This window comes from Buteo buteo, chromosome 12, assembly GCF_964188355.1.
Source record: "Buteo buteo chromosome 12, bButBut1.hap1.1, whole genome shotgun sequence".
In the NCBI taxonomy this organism is placed as follows: Eukaryota; Metazoa; Chordata; class Aves; order Accipitriformes; family Accipitridae; genus Buteo; species Buteo buteo.
Genome location: NC_134182.1, coordinates 26,468,798 through 26,485,167, shown reverse-complemented (window position 1 = coordinate 26,485,167; position 16,370 = coordinate 26,468,798). Strand labels below are relative to the sequence as shown.

The window sequence follows — 16,370 nt, the reverse complement described above, 5'->3', positions numbered from 1 at the left end:
GTTATTGTCTGTATGATGCTCTGGTATTTACTGTTTTCCAAACATGATTCCTGCTGCACTGGAATTACTAGGCTTGTGGTGGATTGGATATATGTACTCGATTTCATTGCGCATCATGATTGAAAGCAGAATGCTAGCAGATCAATTAAGGAGGCAACCATTTTTATGGGGGAACAGTGTTCTTCCTTTTTAACCATGGTTGCTCTTGCCACTCTTCTTCCACAAGCTTTAGGCATCTTGTTCTGTTTTTCCATCTGCCTTTCTTTCTCTAGCAACTTTTGTTTCCTAAAGGCTTCGCTTGCATTGCCTTTCCATCTATTAGGATCACGCTCTCTCAAATGTTGTCATTGTGCTGTAAAATAACTATGGGGAGCAGGGGACATGCTTGCTTCCCACATCAGGTACACTAGTACTGAGTTAGAATACCATGATCTATATGCACTGTGGTCATGGTTGGGTTTTCCTTGCAGGTCTAAGGAATGGATAAAAATTTATTCCTTACTGTATGCAAAACCCAACAAGGGAGAGGGCATCAAGCTGAGCTTTCACCATGCATCATTCACCCCAGCAAGCCTTTTTGCTTGTAGCTGTTCCCTGAGTAGTTTATCATCTTTAGGATTGGAGTTGGCTGGTAATCCCTAGCTTGCTTGCTGAGATTCCTCTACTTCTCTAGTCAAACCCCTGAAGTGTGCAGCTTCATGGTGATATGCCATTACTGCTGGTGGCCTCCAGAGGGGCTCCTCTAGCTATGGGTTAGACTTCTCAACCAGAGCATGTGGGTAACCTGCTTTAACATGGTGGGGCCTTTGACTACCTGTCTCCATTAAACTGCTGTTTGCATCTGAGTTAATGAAAGTGGCAGGTGCCTCAACCAACCTCTGGCCTAATTAGAAACTAGACACTTACCAGTCAAGTACCTAAGATAGAACTGGGAAGAAGGGAAGCAAGATTCATGTCAGCAGATAGTTATGAAAAGTGGCTGGAGCTTGAAAAGTCCTGTGGCGTGGGTATTCCCCGTAACAGGTTACCTTGGAAATGAAAATTAAATTGTGCTGAAGTGGGAAGAGTTCAGCTGGGAGTTCCTCACTAAGCTCCAATGACTCTTTTGGGCATCCAAAAGGCTTCTGTGGGTTCTTGGAGTACTAGAAGTTAATTTGACTCCCTGTTAGGTTAATGAAGGCCAGCACACAAAAGCCCTCAACTGTCTGCTCATCACGCATGATTTATTCTTAGTTCTGCCATATTTAGGACTGCAGTAGAGAGTCTCAGTGTTGTTGCTGCTAAAGACTGTCAGACTTGTGATCCTGCTTCTTCTCTGAACTTCCAATTTTCCTTGGACAACAGGGATGCTACAGAACTATGTATGCATTTTTAAGGTGTTAAGTGTGATTTAGCAGTCCCAAACAAGCTGGCTCGTGCTAAACTGCAAGCTTGCTTTATCAGCCTCCTAGCATACCCTTAGGTTAGAGTCATACCAGTGTTGTGATCAGAGAGCAGTCCACTGAAGTGGATATGAACTTGTTTCCCCCTGTGTAGGCTCTCAAAATACTCATGTGCTGTTTGTTTCAGGTTATGCCTTTCCAAAGGGACACAAACTGAAAAAGCAAGTGCTATTACCAGCTGTAAACATTGCCTTCTCCGCAGTTTGGCTGAAAATAAGTCATACCTCTAATGGCTTAACAAACAACGGTAGAAGGGAAAAATATTTTTCCTTTGTGTTTACTTTGTGCTTTTTACAGCTCTGAGTGCTGTCAGTGTTATTGTTTCCCCTTTATTGTCCAGTAATTTCCCTTCTTGTCCACGTGGATCTTTCCCACAACAGAGGAGAGAAAAACAAGTACAAAAAGTAGGAAAACGCTATTGTAAAACCAAAGAAAGACAGAGTCTGCCTGTGCTGTGCACAGGTGGAAGGTCATAACTCGTTTTCACACATGAAGCAGAGATGAAGGTGATAAGGACTCTTTAAACTTTCCGGCATTAGCTTAACTCATGGAAAAAGCAGACTTTTTGGCTAAATTTCATACGGCCCCAGCAGCAGCCTTTTGTTGATGGCTTTTCTGTCTCCTAGGACCAGATTGTCAGCAGTTGTAAACAGCACTTTAGAGTTTAACACACAGATTTTCCAATGAGTTTAGCCTGTTGGCTGCAATGCTTATTTTGAAAATGCAGTTCAGATCAGTGCTGATAACTCAGAAACAGGTTCCAAAGTTACATCTATTTCTCCAGTGTCCCTGGGTGGGCCAACCTGGTTGTCAAGACTCTCTTGAGAAGTACTTGGAGCTATTTTTTGTGCTGTATAGAGGCCCATCAGTTAGCAGGCTGATGCTGAATGAAGCAAACCTTGGTTAGATTTTTTTGGCTATGACAATCATGAAACAACAAGCTCTTGTGTCTCCATGAAATCTGTATTCAAATCTCCTTCCTCTCTTCCTTCCCCCTCTGCTTGGTCTCCATTGGGATCCCCTTCAATTCTTGGTGTCACGTAGAGACAGAGAGCTCTCCTAGTATGCTTCTTTCCACGCTTACTCCCCATCTGTCTTTGTTCTCTGTTTTTTTTCTGCTTGTGTCCAGGATCCTTCACATGCAGCTATTTTCCATACAGATGCCTAAAGCTTCTGGAACTAGTGTCCCAGGCTGCGAGGACTCTCCTGTGACTGCTCAGGCTGTCTTGGCCAAAGGCTTCTGTGCTCCCCATGAGGAAGACCTTGAGGGCTGCATTGGGGCATGCTTTCACTTTGGCTTCCACAGAGGAGTCCCTGAGCAACAGTGCATAGCACTCAGGGCAACTCCACAAAGTTGACAGCAAGGCTGAAGCTCCCTTATTTGCTGCATGAGGCTTTGCAGAGGTTTTACACAAGCACAGAAAGTCCTAGTGGGTTTGGCTCAAACAGCCAAATCTTCTCTTACAGGGTCTATCCAAGCACTTGCATTTTTCACCTACTCTTGTTGCTTGTATTCTTTGGCATTTGCAGATCAGGCTGTAAATAAGGTTTGACAGAATCTTAGTTTTTTCCACTGTGCGGTGTTTTTTTGTTTGTTCAGATTTTTATTTTTTTTTTAAACAACGCCTCCTTCTCCCCCCAGTTTCTTAAAAGATCCTGAGACAGGGAAGAATGGATGTGGTGGAAGTATCCAGCATCATTTGGGATTGTATCTCGCTTTAGCTACTTCATTAATCCAATACTTTTGTCATGATGACACTTTTTCTCCTGGATACTCTCCTGGAATTGCTCTACTTAGAGCAGGCAGCATTCCATCAAGACCAGCAGAAGCACATAGCTCAGTCAGGAACTGCAATGGCTGATACGTTTTGCCTTTTGTTAACTCAGTGGAGGTGAACAAGAAATTCTTTGTTGCTTTGCCTAGATTGGGGAACTAAAATTGTTTTTGTGAGGTGAGGAAAAGTCTTGCCCCTGTTCAGAAAAAGATGTCAACTTGAAGGAAGGAGAGAAAAAGATTTTTATAATTTCATGTATTCAGGCCTCCTCCAAGATAAAGATCTCATCTTATACCAGCTTCTTAAAATGGTTGTTCATGCCCTGTTAGCTCTCCCCATTCAGGTGCTTGCTGTAGAACTGGAAGATCAGTGTTCTGCTGCAAAGCCCTTGTTAATGCGCCTTTTTTTTTTTAACTATTATGTTACCTTTGATGAGTCTGTTCCTTTTTGGGGATGGGGGGAGTAAAAACAGGCTGTATTTCTACCCAGTGTCTTTTTTTCAAGTTTTCCAATGGCCATGAACACTTACTGCCAGCAACACACTCTCAATGTTCCCCTTCTTGAAATGCCTAAAGCAAAGGGTTTAGAGCAGAAGCAAGTGCTTGAATTTTTCACCTAGCATGAGTCCTCCTGCTAGGATGCTGCAATATTTTGCTTAGAAGGATCAGCTGTGTAAGCTTGCAGTCTATGCTTGATCTGCAACTGCTGCTGAGGTAAGCACCTAACTGACCAAAGGCATGAGGCTTGCAAGCAATGTATTGATGAAATCTCTACAGTGCGTTGAAAATTAAGCAGTCTAATTGCTAGCAGAACAGTCCCCCACAAAGTGGGAACTGTTTCTGTAGAAGGCATCACTTTTTTTACTTAAATGTTAGTCTATGCCTTGATAACAGTATACATGGGAAAAAAATGTGTCCTTGAAATGGCCTTCCTGTGAAGAACATGGAGCAACTACCCTTTTAAACAGTTTAGGAAAGAAGCTTATTAAGTATCTTGGGGCGTAGGTAAGTGAGAAGAGAAGACTATGTATGAGAAACATTCTTGTCCAATAACAAAATGAAGACAGGCCTGGTTTCTGGGCCTGATAGAAATAGGAAAGCAGGTACCTTTCAGAGCAAGAGCTACAACTAACTTCTAAAGGCCTGCAAGAAATGGGCTAAGGTCTACAGACTCTTACGTGATATTAAGAATGAAGTTGCACATGAACATTTCATTTATAAAGTATTAAAAAGCTTATCTCAACACATCCAACAACAGCCTGGATCATAACCAAATTTCTCAATTGAAATTCTGTACCACATCATTTTCATTGTGTGCAAGCCGTATGCTGTAACGGTAGCTGTGCGGTCAGCCTGCTGTGACCTGTCACCTGACCCACCACAGGAAGTAAAGACCATATTTTTGCTAATGCTTGTCCTTTGCCCACAGCAGTAACAGTAAAGGATGTTTCTGGCCCTCATCCTAGCTTGAAAATCGGTGCTCTCTGCAGTGCTTATTTCTCTTGAGTTTAAAACAGTAAGAGCATGTTCTTGGTTTTTTTTCCCCCCTCTCCCTAGATTTACCATCATTACTAGTTGTGTTGGAAAACAAAGGAAACTTGTAGGATTCAAGATGCAAACCTGAGGAGGTGTTATGTAGTCACAGCGCAGATTACAGTCAAATTACCACAGAGGAGTGCAGCTGTCAGTTTTGGTTAGGGAAGTCTATGAAATTACTCTCTGGTCTTGAGGGCTTATAACTTGATGAAAGGTGTAATAACTTGAATTTTGTAGGAAATCTTATAATTGGGTTGCTTTAATTCAGAGTGGGTGCTCCACAAACACACCCATTTTTGTGGGGACATGGGGTAAAAAGACTAATACATGTATGCCAATTTGGAATGCACCTTTCAGGTTTGAGCATTGTGCTGTTTTGTTTTCTTTTTCTCTCTTTTTTCCAGATGAGGGCTGTGCTTCTTAAGTAACTTAATGCTTCTGAGAAATGCCACTTCAAACCTGCTTCTCAGGTGGTAGATCCTACATTAGCAAACTGCTAATTGGGATGTTGCTCTTCAGTACATTTAGTCTTAGCATGTACAGGTTGCTTACCAGAGAAAAACATATCATGTACACATATACACACACACACACTTAAAACTAAGGTGTTTATTACATGCTAATTTTACCATAATCAGTGCTGGCAGAGATGACACCTCTCCATTGTGGTGTAACCAGACAAACGCATAGTGTCTTGGAATTCCTTCAGTCTCAGCTATGTGCTGCCTATTTGAAGGATCCCCAGTCTGGGAACTGCTTTCATTGTACTGAACACCCATATGCTCACTGCAGCAATGTAAACATGGCCAAAATTCAAAACCCCAGGTGTGCAAAGAATTTCAGCACAGAGGACTTTGTGAAAGGTTTTCGTTTGAGATTTAATCAACATACACACCTACTTCTTCCTTAAAAGATCATTACAAGCCTCTGGAAAAGGAGTGTTATTGAACAAACTTAGATGCTTGGCTTCTGTCCTCACCATTGTTGTTGCTGGCAGACATACCAAAATGATGCAGTATATCTAAAGGAGGCCAAATATATCCTCACTGGCATGTAGAGGAAGTTTCCACAAAAGTCATACAAAAGAAAACACTGAGTGCAGAGATCCATTCTGCTGTGTCTGTGCAATGTTCATCCAAATGGCTTACTCGTGAGAAAATAAATAGTGCTTTATAACACCTTTCAGCTAAGAAAACAGGGCAATGGTTGAATTTAAAAGTACGAGGTACAGGAAAACTTCTCATTGCCATTGTGACAGTCCATCCGCACTTGCTGTATTACAGTTTTCATCTTCATTTTTCTGTGCTTCAAGGTCAGCAATCAGCTATCCTGTAACCAAAAGAAAATAAGCACTTACATGCTAGCAAAGATGGTCAATAAAAGCATGAGGCTTTAGAAGTATAAACTTTATGGGTGACAGCAACAGAAATCTGACCAATATCCTGCCCTAGCCTAGACTTGTATATTTATCAGAATGCTAGTTCTTGTGAATCTAACATGGAGCCCTGAACTGCGCATTGCAAGGGTAAGCAGCACAGAATTTGGTAAGATATCCACCAGGCTATTTTAATATTTTCAAAAAAGAGAAGTGCCCAACTCCTAAAAGCACATACTGACACCAAGAGCCAAACCCCCAGTTACAGTGTTACAGTAAATGCACACTACAGTGTGGAAAATAGGTACCTATGGATGATTTGGCATTCTTCTGAAAGTAATTCTTGTGCAAGAAGCAATGGCAAATTTGAATTAAAAAGCATCCTGAAATTCATAAAATAAACCTTATGAAACCTCAGACTCTAGCAGATTTTAAACTGTTTTGGCTGCTTCTGCAACTCACCTCAGATTCTTGTCTTTCTGGTAGGGTTTCTATTCCATTGTGATCCTGTATATGTTGTGGGGCCTCGGCTTCTAGGTCTACATCAGCCTGCATGTTGGGCTTTTCATTCTCCCATTTTGCAAAGCCTTTGCTCTTCCCAGCTTTGCCATGGAATTTGGACTTCATTTTGGGGAAAGTATGGGAACCTGAATCATTCCAGCCTGGCTCATGCCAGAGTGGTTCTGTCTGTGTTGCTTGGCTTGTGGTTGCCCTCTGCAGCCGCACCGAAATTTTCCGCGAAGAGCCAGTGACAAGGGTGATAGCTCTGCCATCAAGGTCCTGGTGTTCTGCAGCAACACTGGGAAATTCAAATACTTCATCTTGGACTGAAAGAGAGGTTGGAATCGTTTCAAATATTCTACTTCAAGATCTTTACAAAAAGAAAACTTACGCCCGAGGAGCGTAACCCCCTATATGAAGCAGTGATATAATTAGCAATATCCATATGCAGCTTGGAAACTGATTCTGTCCTTGTGTGTGCACATTTCCCTCTCCCTCCATCTGCATGCTCAGGGCATAAGGCAGAACTAAAATTGTGCCCTGTGTCTCCCCGCCCTTGCCCCTAAGCGGCTTATAATGAAAAGTACAATTTCCCTAATTATAATTTTATTTCTTTTCAGCTGAGATAGAGGTGCCAGTATAGAGGATAGGGAGCCTCAGGCAGAGACGAAGGCCATCACTGCAGAAAGGCATGTTGTAATCTGAGCACTGAACACAAACCACAGTGCAGTGGAAAGTACATGTGCTGCTCTGTGCATTGATAAAAAGGAAAAATTAAAAATGGCAGTAAGGACATTGGCCATTAGAGAGGATTCCAGAAATGGTTTAAAATAGGAACAAAAGTGCTCTCACCTGGGGGCAGAGAGGGACTGCTAGGCAGAGAACCATGGTTGCTGCCTACTGAGGTCCCTCTGGAAAATTTCCTGCATGCCAGCACAAGCAGGTCTCTGCATTGCTTGTGACAGTTGGCACCACAATCTGTAAAGAAAGAAATTGTTAAGTCACCAAATGGAAAGCCACAGCTATCTGGTAATCCCTCAGGGTTATTAGCAGACAGATACCAAGAGGGACTTTGAAGGAACAAGTACTTTGACAGAAGGTGTGAAGGGAGTTACAGAAATGGATCATTTGGTGTGAAGGGCATTACAAAAAATGGATCATTTCCATGGCAGCCATTAATAGAAATCTGGCAGCAGAAGGGAAGAGGGGGAATGATAGTTTCATCAGAAATTAGTCTCAAGGAAGAGACCTGGAATTAGTGGTATGATCCTGTGTGCATAAAGCTTCTGCTCCACTGCCTGAGTCTCCAAAAAAAGTTTGGGTTGTGTGGGGTTTTTTTTTTATTTGACCCAGCTGAGCCCATTGTAGTAAACACACTGGAGCATCCATACTCTGAGCCTCTGGAAGGACAGCTGGAGGTCAGTGTAGACCACTGTGGATTAAAACTAGTCTAAGTAGCTCAGCAAGCAACATCAGCACAGAGTAAGCTCTGTAGACATGTATCATCCACCTGGATGAAACTGGCTGAGAGCCTGCACACCTAGCCTCTGCTGGGCTTTGCATCACTAGATACATTTATCTGAAGTGTGACTGCAGTACAGATCTTATCTGCCAGAAAGGGCGGGCCAAAGGGTGGAGGGTGTGTGCCTCAAACTCAGCTCTCTCTCCTCTGTGTCCCTTGCCCTTGTTTGAAAATTTCCATCTCCCTTGTTTCTCTGTTGCTGCTCCATTACCTATCATTTTGTTCTAGGTGAGCCATTGTCAAACATTGTGTTTATAACTCTCTGCTAAAAGAATTATTCTGCTCAGGGCAGCAGCTCTAGCATGATGGGTGAGAGTTCTGGTCTCTCCCATCACCTTGTTCATACAACTAACACAGAAGTACCTGCCCAGCTGTGGTTTTGTCTGCCCTAAAGGTAATTTCTGCCCCCTCCGCCCCCCCCAATACAATAAAGATTCCTCTTGGCAGTGGAGAACCTCTTTCATCACTTGTAGACCACACAGTCTAGCTTTACCTCATTATACACAGTGCTGGGTTAAGCAGCAGACCTGAACAGATTAACTCCCTCCCTCCCTCCCTCTGCTAGCAGTGTCAGAGATTCAAAACAGAACATGACAACTCTGTGCTCAAAGGCAGAAATCATCCATAACAGGTGCAGCACTCTAGTGATGCTGGCATATGGAGCAGCTGGTAGCTGCTGCAACAAAGGGCAGGCACTAATTACACTCGTTGACCACTTTAAGATCTGAGTGAGCAGCTCTGCTCTCTTACTGTCATGCTCCATTGCCTGTGATTTTGACTCTACAGAACCACTTTTGCACTTTCTCCACTGGGTCACTGTTACAAGCAATGATGTAGGAGAGAGCTCAGCTTTCAGATCTTAAATTGAGTTTACAGGGCTGCTGTGACAAAACCCTGTCTTCCTTCCCTCATCCTACCAGAAAAAGTATAGACCACAACTAGCCCTTCTGTAGCTGCTCAAATGACAGTAATCAGGAATAGCTGAATTACATACTATGGTTTAGTCATGGACATTTTCCCCACCCGTCTCTAAGGAAGAGATGTTCATGGGTGCAGAGGGAGGCAGGAATAAGGTGTATCCTAAAAAACAATACTGCCAATTCTTCACCCTTCTCCTGGAAGCCAGTATAAGACTAAGGGAGAAGAGTGCATATAAATAGAACTATGAAGCCCCAGCATGAATGTTCCCCTGTGAATAACTGGGATGTAACTACAACTGTGCAAATCAACAGTCCCCTTCAGCCAGAGCTGAGCTGCTGAAGAAATAAATAGGTCCAGGACTTTAAAGCCAATGAGGACCACTACAATGTCATTCTTGGTCTGACCTGCTCAATATGGTATAAGTACTGCATAAGAAATTAAACATTTTATGAAAGCAACAGAGGGGGCTGTAAGAGGTCTAGTATTTTTTTAAGTTGAATGTCTGGAGAAGATCTTGAAATGAGATCTGCTGGGCAGTCTAGGAATTAAGTATTTCTCTATTTCTAGCTCAGCCACTATTGCATTGCAAGGCCAGTTAGGCTTCACTACAGGCATGCAGACAGCATTGCCAGCAGACCTTTTCCTGACCCCAAGTTTCAGAAGATATATTTCAGGACATCTTGGTGTTAGGATGAGGACACTTAGTTTTCCAAGATGCAAGGTCTTTGCTAGTAGAAAGTGACACCTCACAGAGTCAGTGGCTGCTTTGGACCTTTAGCTCACAGAACCTGTGTGTTCCTACTGAGTGCTATATCCCCTAATGCAGTGAGACTTCATAGCATACCAGCACTTGCTGTTCATGGACAGTACCAAGTATAGAAGCAAAATTTACATGAACAGATGCCATTTTAGTAAAAAATACAGTTGACCTACTTGTGCTAAACCCCACCACCTATAGCTTGAAAAATCCATGCAATGTTTATTTACCTTTGCATTTGTAGCCTTGTTTGATTATACCCCAGAGCTGCAAAGAAAGACAAAAGAACGTCAAGGAATCAGAAAAGAAAGCCGGAAGGAAAACAAGGTCACAATGAGGAAGTACCAATGGCTACAAAAGCACAAACAGGATACAACTGCTCTTAACACCCTTCCTGTTAGGCAGACTTCCCCCTCTAATTGTGATAAGACTTGTGTGGCTTCCCCCTTTTTTCTACTACTTACAGTGGGATGACCAGAGAAGAGGAGACACAGATGACATTTGCTTCCAGGAACGGGTGAAGAATTGGCATCATATCAAGCTTACTGAAACCAGCAGAGCACATTCTGCTTCTAGGCTCACTTAATGTTATCTGCAGGGGAATTTCCAGTGTACATCCATTCTCCAGATACTTGAATGACCCATGCCATTCAAACACAGCAGTAGAAAACACCACTGGGGATAAAAATTAGGTTCTTGCTTCCCATACTGGTCCCTAGCACACTTAGCCACAGCTATCTGTTTTGTCCACTTCTTTCCATTAAAAAAAAGGTTGAAGACTGGAAGGGGGAGAAAAGCCACTAAATTCCATCTTTGCCTCCTCCCAGAAGCTGTTCTTGGTGATGCACATGACAACCAAATCTTAAACTTCCAGAAGGCAGTGTGTGTGGTCCCACTTTTGGGAAGCTTTCACTGCAACATGAGCAGGATTGCTTGGAAGTAGGAAAATTCCCTAGCAAATTGTTATCTATACACTCAGAAGCACTGTATCTACAGCCATGGCATTATAAAAACAACCATTTTCACTCTGAGAGGCAGAGAGAGGAAGGGAAAGTTTTTCTAGCTCCAGCATTAAAGTAAAAAAATCTGGGACTCCGTTGTTTATTTATCCTGAACTCAGTCAAAACATGACCAGGGAGGGTGAGCGTGGTTCCTCACCATATTTATAAGAATCCATGCACAGTGTGCAAGGGGTGAATATGGTCATTAAAGAAATGTTCAAAAGGAAGAGCTGGACAACATTCAGCATGCAAAAGAAAGACTAAAATAAACAGAATAAGAAGATTCTGGGGGAAAAATCCTATACACTGCACAAAAGACTTTGCAAGGAAAAATGAGGGCTTGGAGAAAGCAAAATAGATTAGACAAGGTGGAAGAACAGTGAATAAAAAAACAGAAGGGACAACAGTGGAAGAAGGGTCCACAAAAAGCCTGCTGCTTGCTCTTTTCCTGCTAATGCTGTGTACATATATGCACAGCAAATGCAGTTGCTGTGGTCAAGCAGTGACAGTGGAGCCCTCCAGCCCCTCCTTGAAAGAGCAGCAATGACTTTTTTTCTAAGGTCTCTTTGACAGGATCACTGTAAGAGACATAGATTGTTATATCTTTCATTTAAGCTCTAATCTGTTCCCACTGCAGAGCTTTTGCCTCACCTTCTTAGCTCTGTACCTTCTTCCTACTCAAATTTGGCATCACTGTTGTGGTTACACACAGCCATGAAAGCTTAGCTGAAGTGCCATGTCATGAATTCTCACCTAAAGCTTTGAATGTGTCTAACACAGCTTTGCTGCAAAGCTGGCTTGAGCCAGCTCCAAGGTAAGAGAATCTATGCAAATTCAGATTATAAAGCTCGGCAGGATGGCTGGTCACCTACCCTCCTACACAGTGCAACTCAAGCTATGGGATGGAAATGTAACTGGCCATGGGTGTATAAATTTCATGCTGCTTAATGGCATTAGGTTTTAGCTTGACCTTCAAAGTTCGTATTGTTTTAATAATGGATATTTTATTGAATACTGCGTGCATTGCACTGTCATGTCAATTCATCCTGCTGCACTGTTGATGCACATTATTTTGACTGTGAAGCAGTGCATCAGTTTGAAATTAGGTTTCCACCCGTGGATGAGCAGCACTGAAATGCAGAACAAATACACAGCAGATTTTGTAATTGGTTCCTGTCCTATCAGCCCAACTCATCCACAGGACAATGCCAATGACTTCAGTGAGTTGACAGGAAAAATGACCTTATTTCCATTTCCTGTACAACCCCTTACTCGTTTGAATTTCTGCACTGGATGTAATCAGGGAGACGTGAAAAATCCAACAATGGCCAAGTAGCAAATTGATGCAGGAGAAAAATATCTGGCAGAGAGGACATTGTAGGACAGTCCTTGGGCTCTGCTTTGCTATGGAAGCCTTCCAAACATGAACTGAGTGTCACGAACGCAATGACGTCTTCCTGAGGCTGCAGGCAGCCTGAAACAATAGGCTCAGGCCAGTGACTGCCCCTGCCCCATCACTCTGCTGGAGCTGTCAGCTCAAGAGCCCACCAGCACGGTCCTGAATCACCATTGACCATGTCGCCTCCAAGGTTTTTGCAGTTCTAGCGGAAATAGGTGGAATTCCTTCTTCCCCATGGCCTTGATCAGTAGTTATGATAGGGACCATGAGCATCTGAACAAGACTGACGTGTCGCAACAGAAGCGAGCTGAAGATGGGAGCATGGACAAGAGCAGGAACACCAGAGCTGGACTGAAAGGAGGCACGTTTTTCAACTTAGCAGTGCTGTTATTGTTACTTTCAACCACGAAGAAACATTACTTAGTGGAAAAGTTCACGTAGTAGAAGCTGGAGATCTTGCTGCTGATAGCAGAGGCAGATCTGCACTGGAGAGCAGGGATGATGGTCTGAGTTTACACCCTGTATGTGGGCCACACGTAAGCAGAGGACATGGCCTTCTGCCCTTATTGCTTTAGCTGTCTAAATGTGGACATTTGATTTCAGCAGAGTGTGTGCATTAAAGTAACTTTTAAATCAGAGTAATTCCATTTTCTTTACTATACTTGGTCTGAAGTGGAAAAGTTGGAGGAGGTTTACAAGCACCGTAAGTATTCACAAAACCAATCATTTCCTAGCTATGTACAGAGCACTCTAATAAGTGGCATCTGGTGAGTTATGGCTGAGAGAAAAAGCAAATTAAAAAAAAAACCCAACAAATAAATTTTAAAAATTCTTATTGCACAGAACTGCTGGAAGCACTTTTGATTTCTTGATCAAATTAGAAGATCTGTTAATTCAATAGAGAAAGGATTAAGGCTGTTATGGCCATTCAGAGAATTATGAACATAGCTATGTTGCCATGTGCAATTTCCTGAGAAAGAACAGCTTTTGCTTCATCTACATCCTCTGTTCCAGACACCCATTTTCCCTTGAGCTTGTTTACATGGGAAATCAAGCCAAATTAAAGAACTTAAGATAAACCAACTAAAGCCATTCATATAGACTCTAATATCCTTTAGCTAACATAATTTTATTCCCCCCCCGCAACAGTAATTCTTACAAATGCCAGTATTCAGGAACCACTAAAACAAAACTGGATAGCAGAGCTACAACATGAGTAAATGTTTTGTGCTGCTGAATGCAATGAGATATTTGGCCAAGACTTTAGCAATGCATGGAGCCAGTTTCATCCTGTCTATGTTAAAGGGTAAAAAATTGTGTTTGAGATATACTATTATTAAAAACATACTTACAAATCCTGCACAGTGCTCGCAGAAAGTTGGTTTAAGATATGTCATCTCCTGAAAGTTATGAATAAACCCTGGTCCCATTTTACACTGGAACTGTGATTTAGCTCTCAGAAAGTAAGCCATCATTTCTTCTTTGCTTATAAGACCATCTCTGTTCAGGAAAAAAAAGTAGAGTAGATCTGTCACCGCGCACAGCACTGAACAATGCAGGATTTTCTCACTGCAAAAAGCATGTAGCACACAAAATGCATTCTTTGAAAGGGCTGCAACATATCTGGCAGAAAAAAAATTAGAGTCCTTGTGGTTCTTATCCTTCATTAAACAGCAAACACTGGACTCACAGCACGGACCTTGGTTTCTCACCTGTTAATGGTAACAGAGCACAGACCAGGCCATTAAGTGAAGGTTCTGGACCTACTGCTCACACAGACCAAGCAGTTATGCCCCCGGCTGACCACCAGCCTTGACAGCCAAAGAGATTCTGAACAACAAGAATTATCAAGCCCAACTGGCTAGGAAATACATATTATATATACTTCCTAGAATATCTGTTACCCTCTCTCTGCTATATACACTAATTTCCCCTGTCCCGCACACAACTTACTTGTTTCATCAGGCTGATGCCTGGTCTGGATACAGCATCTCCACTGTAATTTGATGGGACTGTAGGGGTTTTGACTCAGTCCCAGCAGGGATTCCTCATTAAGCTTTTACATAAATGATTTTTAAAGTACCAGGTAACACAGGACTCCAACCTGGGTGGACTTATAGAACCAACTACAGCATAAAAAGTTAAATGAGAACAGAACTCAGCCTTCAGTGATCTTCAGTTCCTTAAGCAAGATGTCAGACACAAGAAGCTTGGGAGACACTGTTTCTTCAATACTTGGTTTTCATGAGTTTTTAAATTGAGGAAAAGAAAAAAAATACACAAAGAAATCTCCAAACTTACTGGTCTTTGTCCAGCACACAGAAAGAGTCCAAAAAGGGGAAGTTGGCAGCTATACTTTCAAAGTCTTCCTGAGAAATATAGCCATCATGGTCATGATCATAATTCCTAAAGACAGACTGGGAAAAAGAAAGAAATTATTGTCCTAATATCAGCCTATCCTGAATCTATACCAGCTTTTCAACTTTATAATTACATGTAACTTAATGTTCAACATTACTAATCAGATGCTTTGCTGCCTTGTTTTATTCCCTTTATTCCTACTTGGTACTTCAATATGCATATTTATTGGACTGTTGGGGAAAAAATGGCTAATTTTTGAAGAAAACTTGACCTCAGTAATTATCTAGTGATGGTCCTCCACACCTCTTCAGACATAATTAGTCTTGCTTTATTTTTCTTCTTTATTGGAAGTGTCACTAAAATTCTGCCCCGTGACATATTCCCTTTGCTTCATTAAGTATTCTTTTTAATCACAAAAAAAGAAATAAAACACAAACAACCCAACAGCAGCTTTCCCATGAGTATTTCAGATGTTTTTGGCTTCACTTCTCTTTTAGTTGGTCACCTGTGTTCTGCCACAGTACTGTTTCTATTTGATTCATTTATTAATACTTTGACATCCACGTCACACACGAGCACTTTGTATCTAACAACCATTCCCTCCCAACAACTCACTCCAGCTCACCATTAAGTAAAAACAGACATGGGATCAAATTTAAAAGGTTGCATAAAGTGATGGAAGCCCTCCTTAGCTGCTAAGGAATTACTATATTCTGCCTTACTGATTGCAGAGATGTGCAAGGGGCATTAAAGCTATGTGTGATGCTGATGGGAAAAACATGAGTGTCAGAGTCCACATGGCTATCTGAAAGACACATATTGAAGTACAAACTCTCTCATTAGATTAACATTTGGTTGACAAAGACAAGAATTTAATATACTGAGACCTCTGAAAGGTGTTTGCAGTGTCCTTATTTTAACGAGAACATGATGAAGCCAATTTCTAAGCACCTGTCAAATGACCTATAACTGATGACTGGCAGATCTCAAAAATACATCATCAAGGAGGAACCAATACGCAAACCCAAGTAGTATTCAACACTTAGTAATATAAACAATGCCTTAAAGCACAACTCAAAGCAGCTAGTAAATGACAAAGATTGGCAAAACAAAGACAGTTGTAGAGAGTGGTGTGGGCCTCTTGGTAAGCTGTATCCATTATAGCTCCGAGCCATGTTTTAATCCTGTCAAACTCAAGATCATATATCCTGAACCAGGCCAAAATTATGGAATGAGAGACTGCATCTCTCCCACCCACAGGAACACGAACAACCCCCCCCCCCAGCACATTCTGGAAAGATTAAGGAGTTGCGACAGACTTCCTATTTAAACAAGCTATCAAAGAGAGGTTTGGATGGGGAGCGATTTTTATCAACACATATGGCACTGAGAAAAGCAATAGAGGAACAGCATGTGCAGTTCTGGCATCCCACATTAAGAGCAAAATTTTATTTTTTTTTTTAAAAAGAGCATGTACAAAAAATAAACCAGAAGATATATTTGAAGGCTGAGGGAGAGAACTGAAGACTTTGCGTAAGTTATCTTAACAACATAACCCCAATTAATGACCTGTAACACAGGCAAGGTCAGAGTTTAATAGTTCCTCCCAGACTTAGTTATTAATTTGTAAAAAGCAGAAGGAAATCTTGCTTCATTATCTACAACACGTTCCTGGTTCCTCTGCATGCTGCCCACATCACTAAAACTCCCTTACACACCAACACAACAGGGCTCAGTCTCTCTAAAGGAACCTGGCAGTGTTTAGTTTTGCCTGCGTTACC

General features: G+C 42.0%; 1 protein-coding gene across 7 annotated transcripts in view; it reads right to left on the bottom strand.

Moving 5' to 3' along the window:
- Positions 1-5,362: 5,362 nt before the first annotated feature.
- The window catches only part of RASGRP3 (RAS guanyl releasing protein 3), a 65,341-nt gene continuing 54,333 nt past the window's right edge, over positions 5,363-16,370 (bottom strand). For all 7 annotated transcript variants that reach the window (XM_075043133.1, XM_075043139.1, XM_075043140.1 and 4 more), the window contains 6 exons: positions 14,530-14,645; positions 13,581-13,728; positions 10,059-10,095; positions 7,481-7,606; positions 6,590-6,954; positions 5,363-6,081 (listed from right to left, as the gene is read on the bottom strand). In XM_075043133.1, the coding sequence (XP_074899234.1) occupies positions 6,073-6,081; positions 6,590-6,954; positions 7,481-7,606; positions 10,059-10,095; positions 13,581-13,728; positions 14,530-14,645 (801 nt within the window). In that variant the 3' untranslated portion in view covers positions 5,363-6,072. The remainder of the gene's footprint in view (positions 6,082-6,589; positions 6,955-7,480; positions 7,607-10,058; positions 10,096-13,580; positions 13,729-14,529; positions 14,646-16,370) is intronic.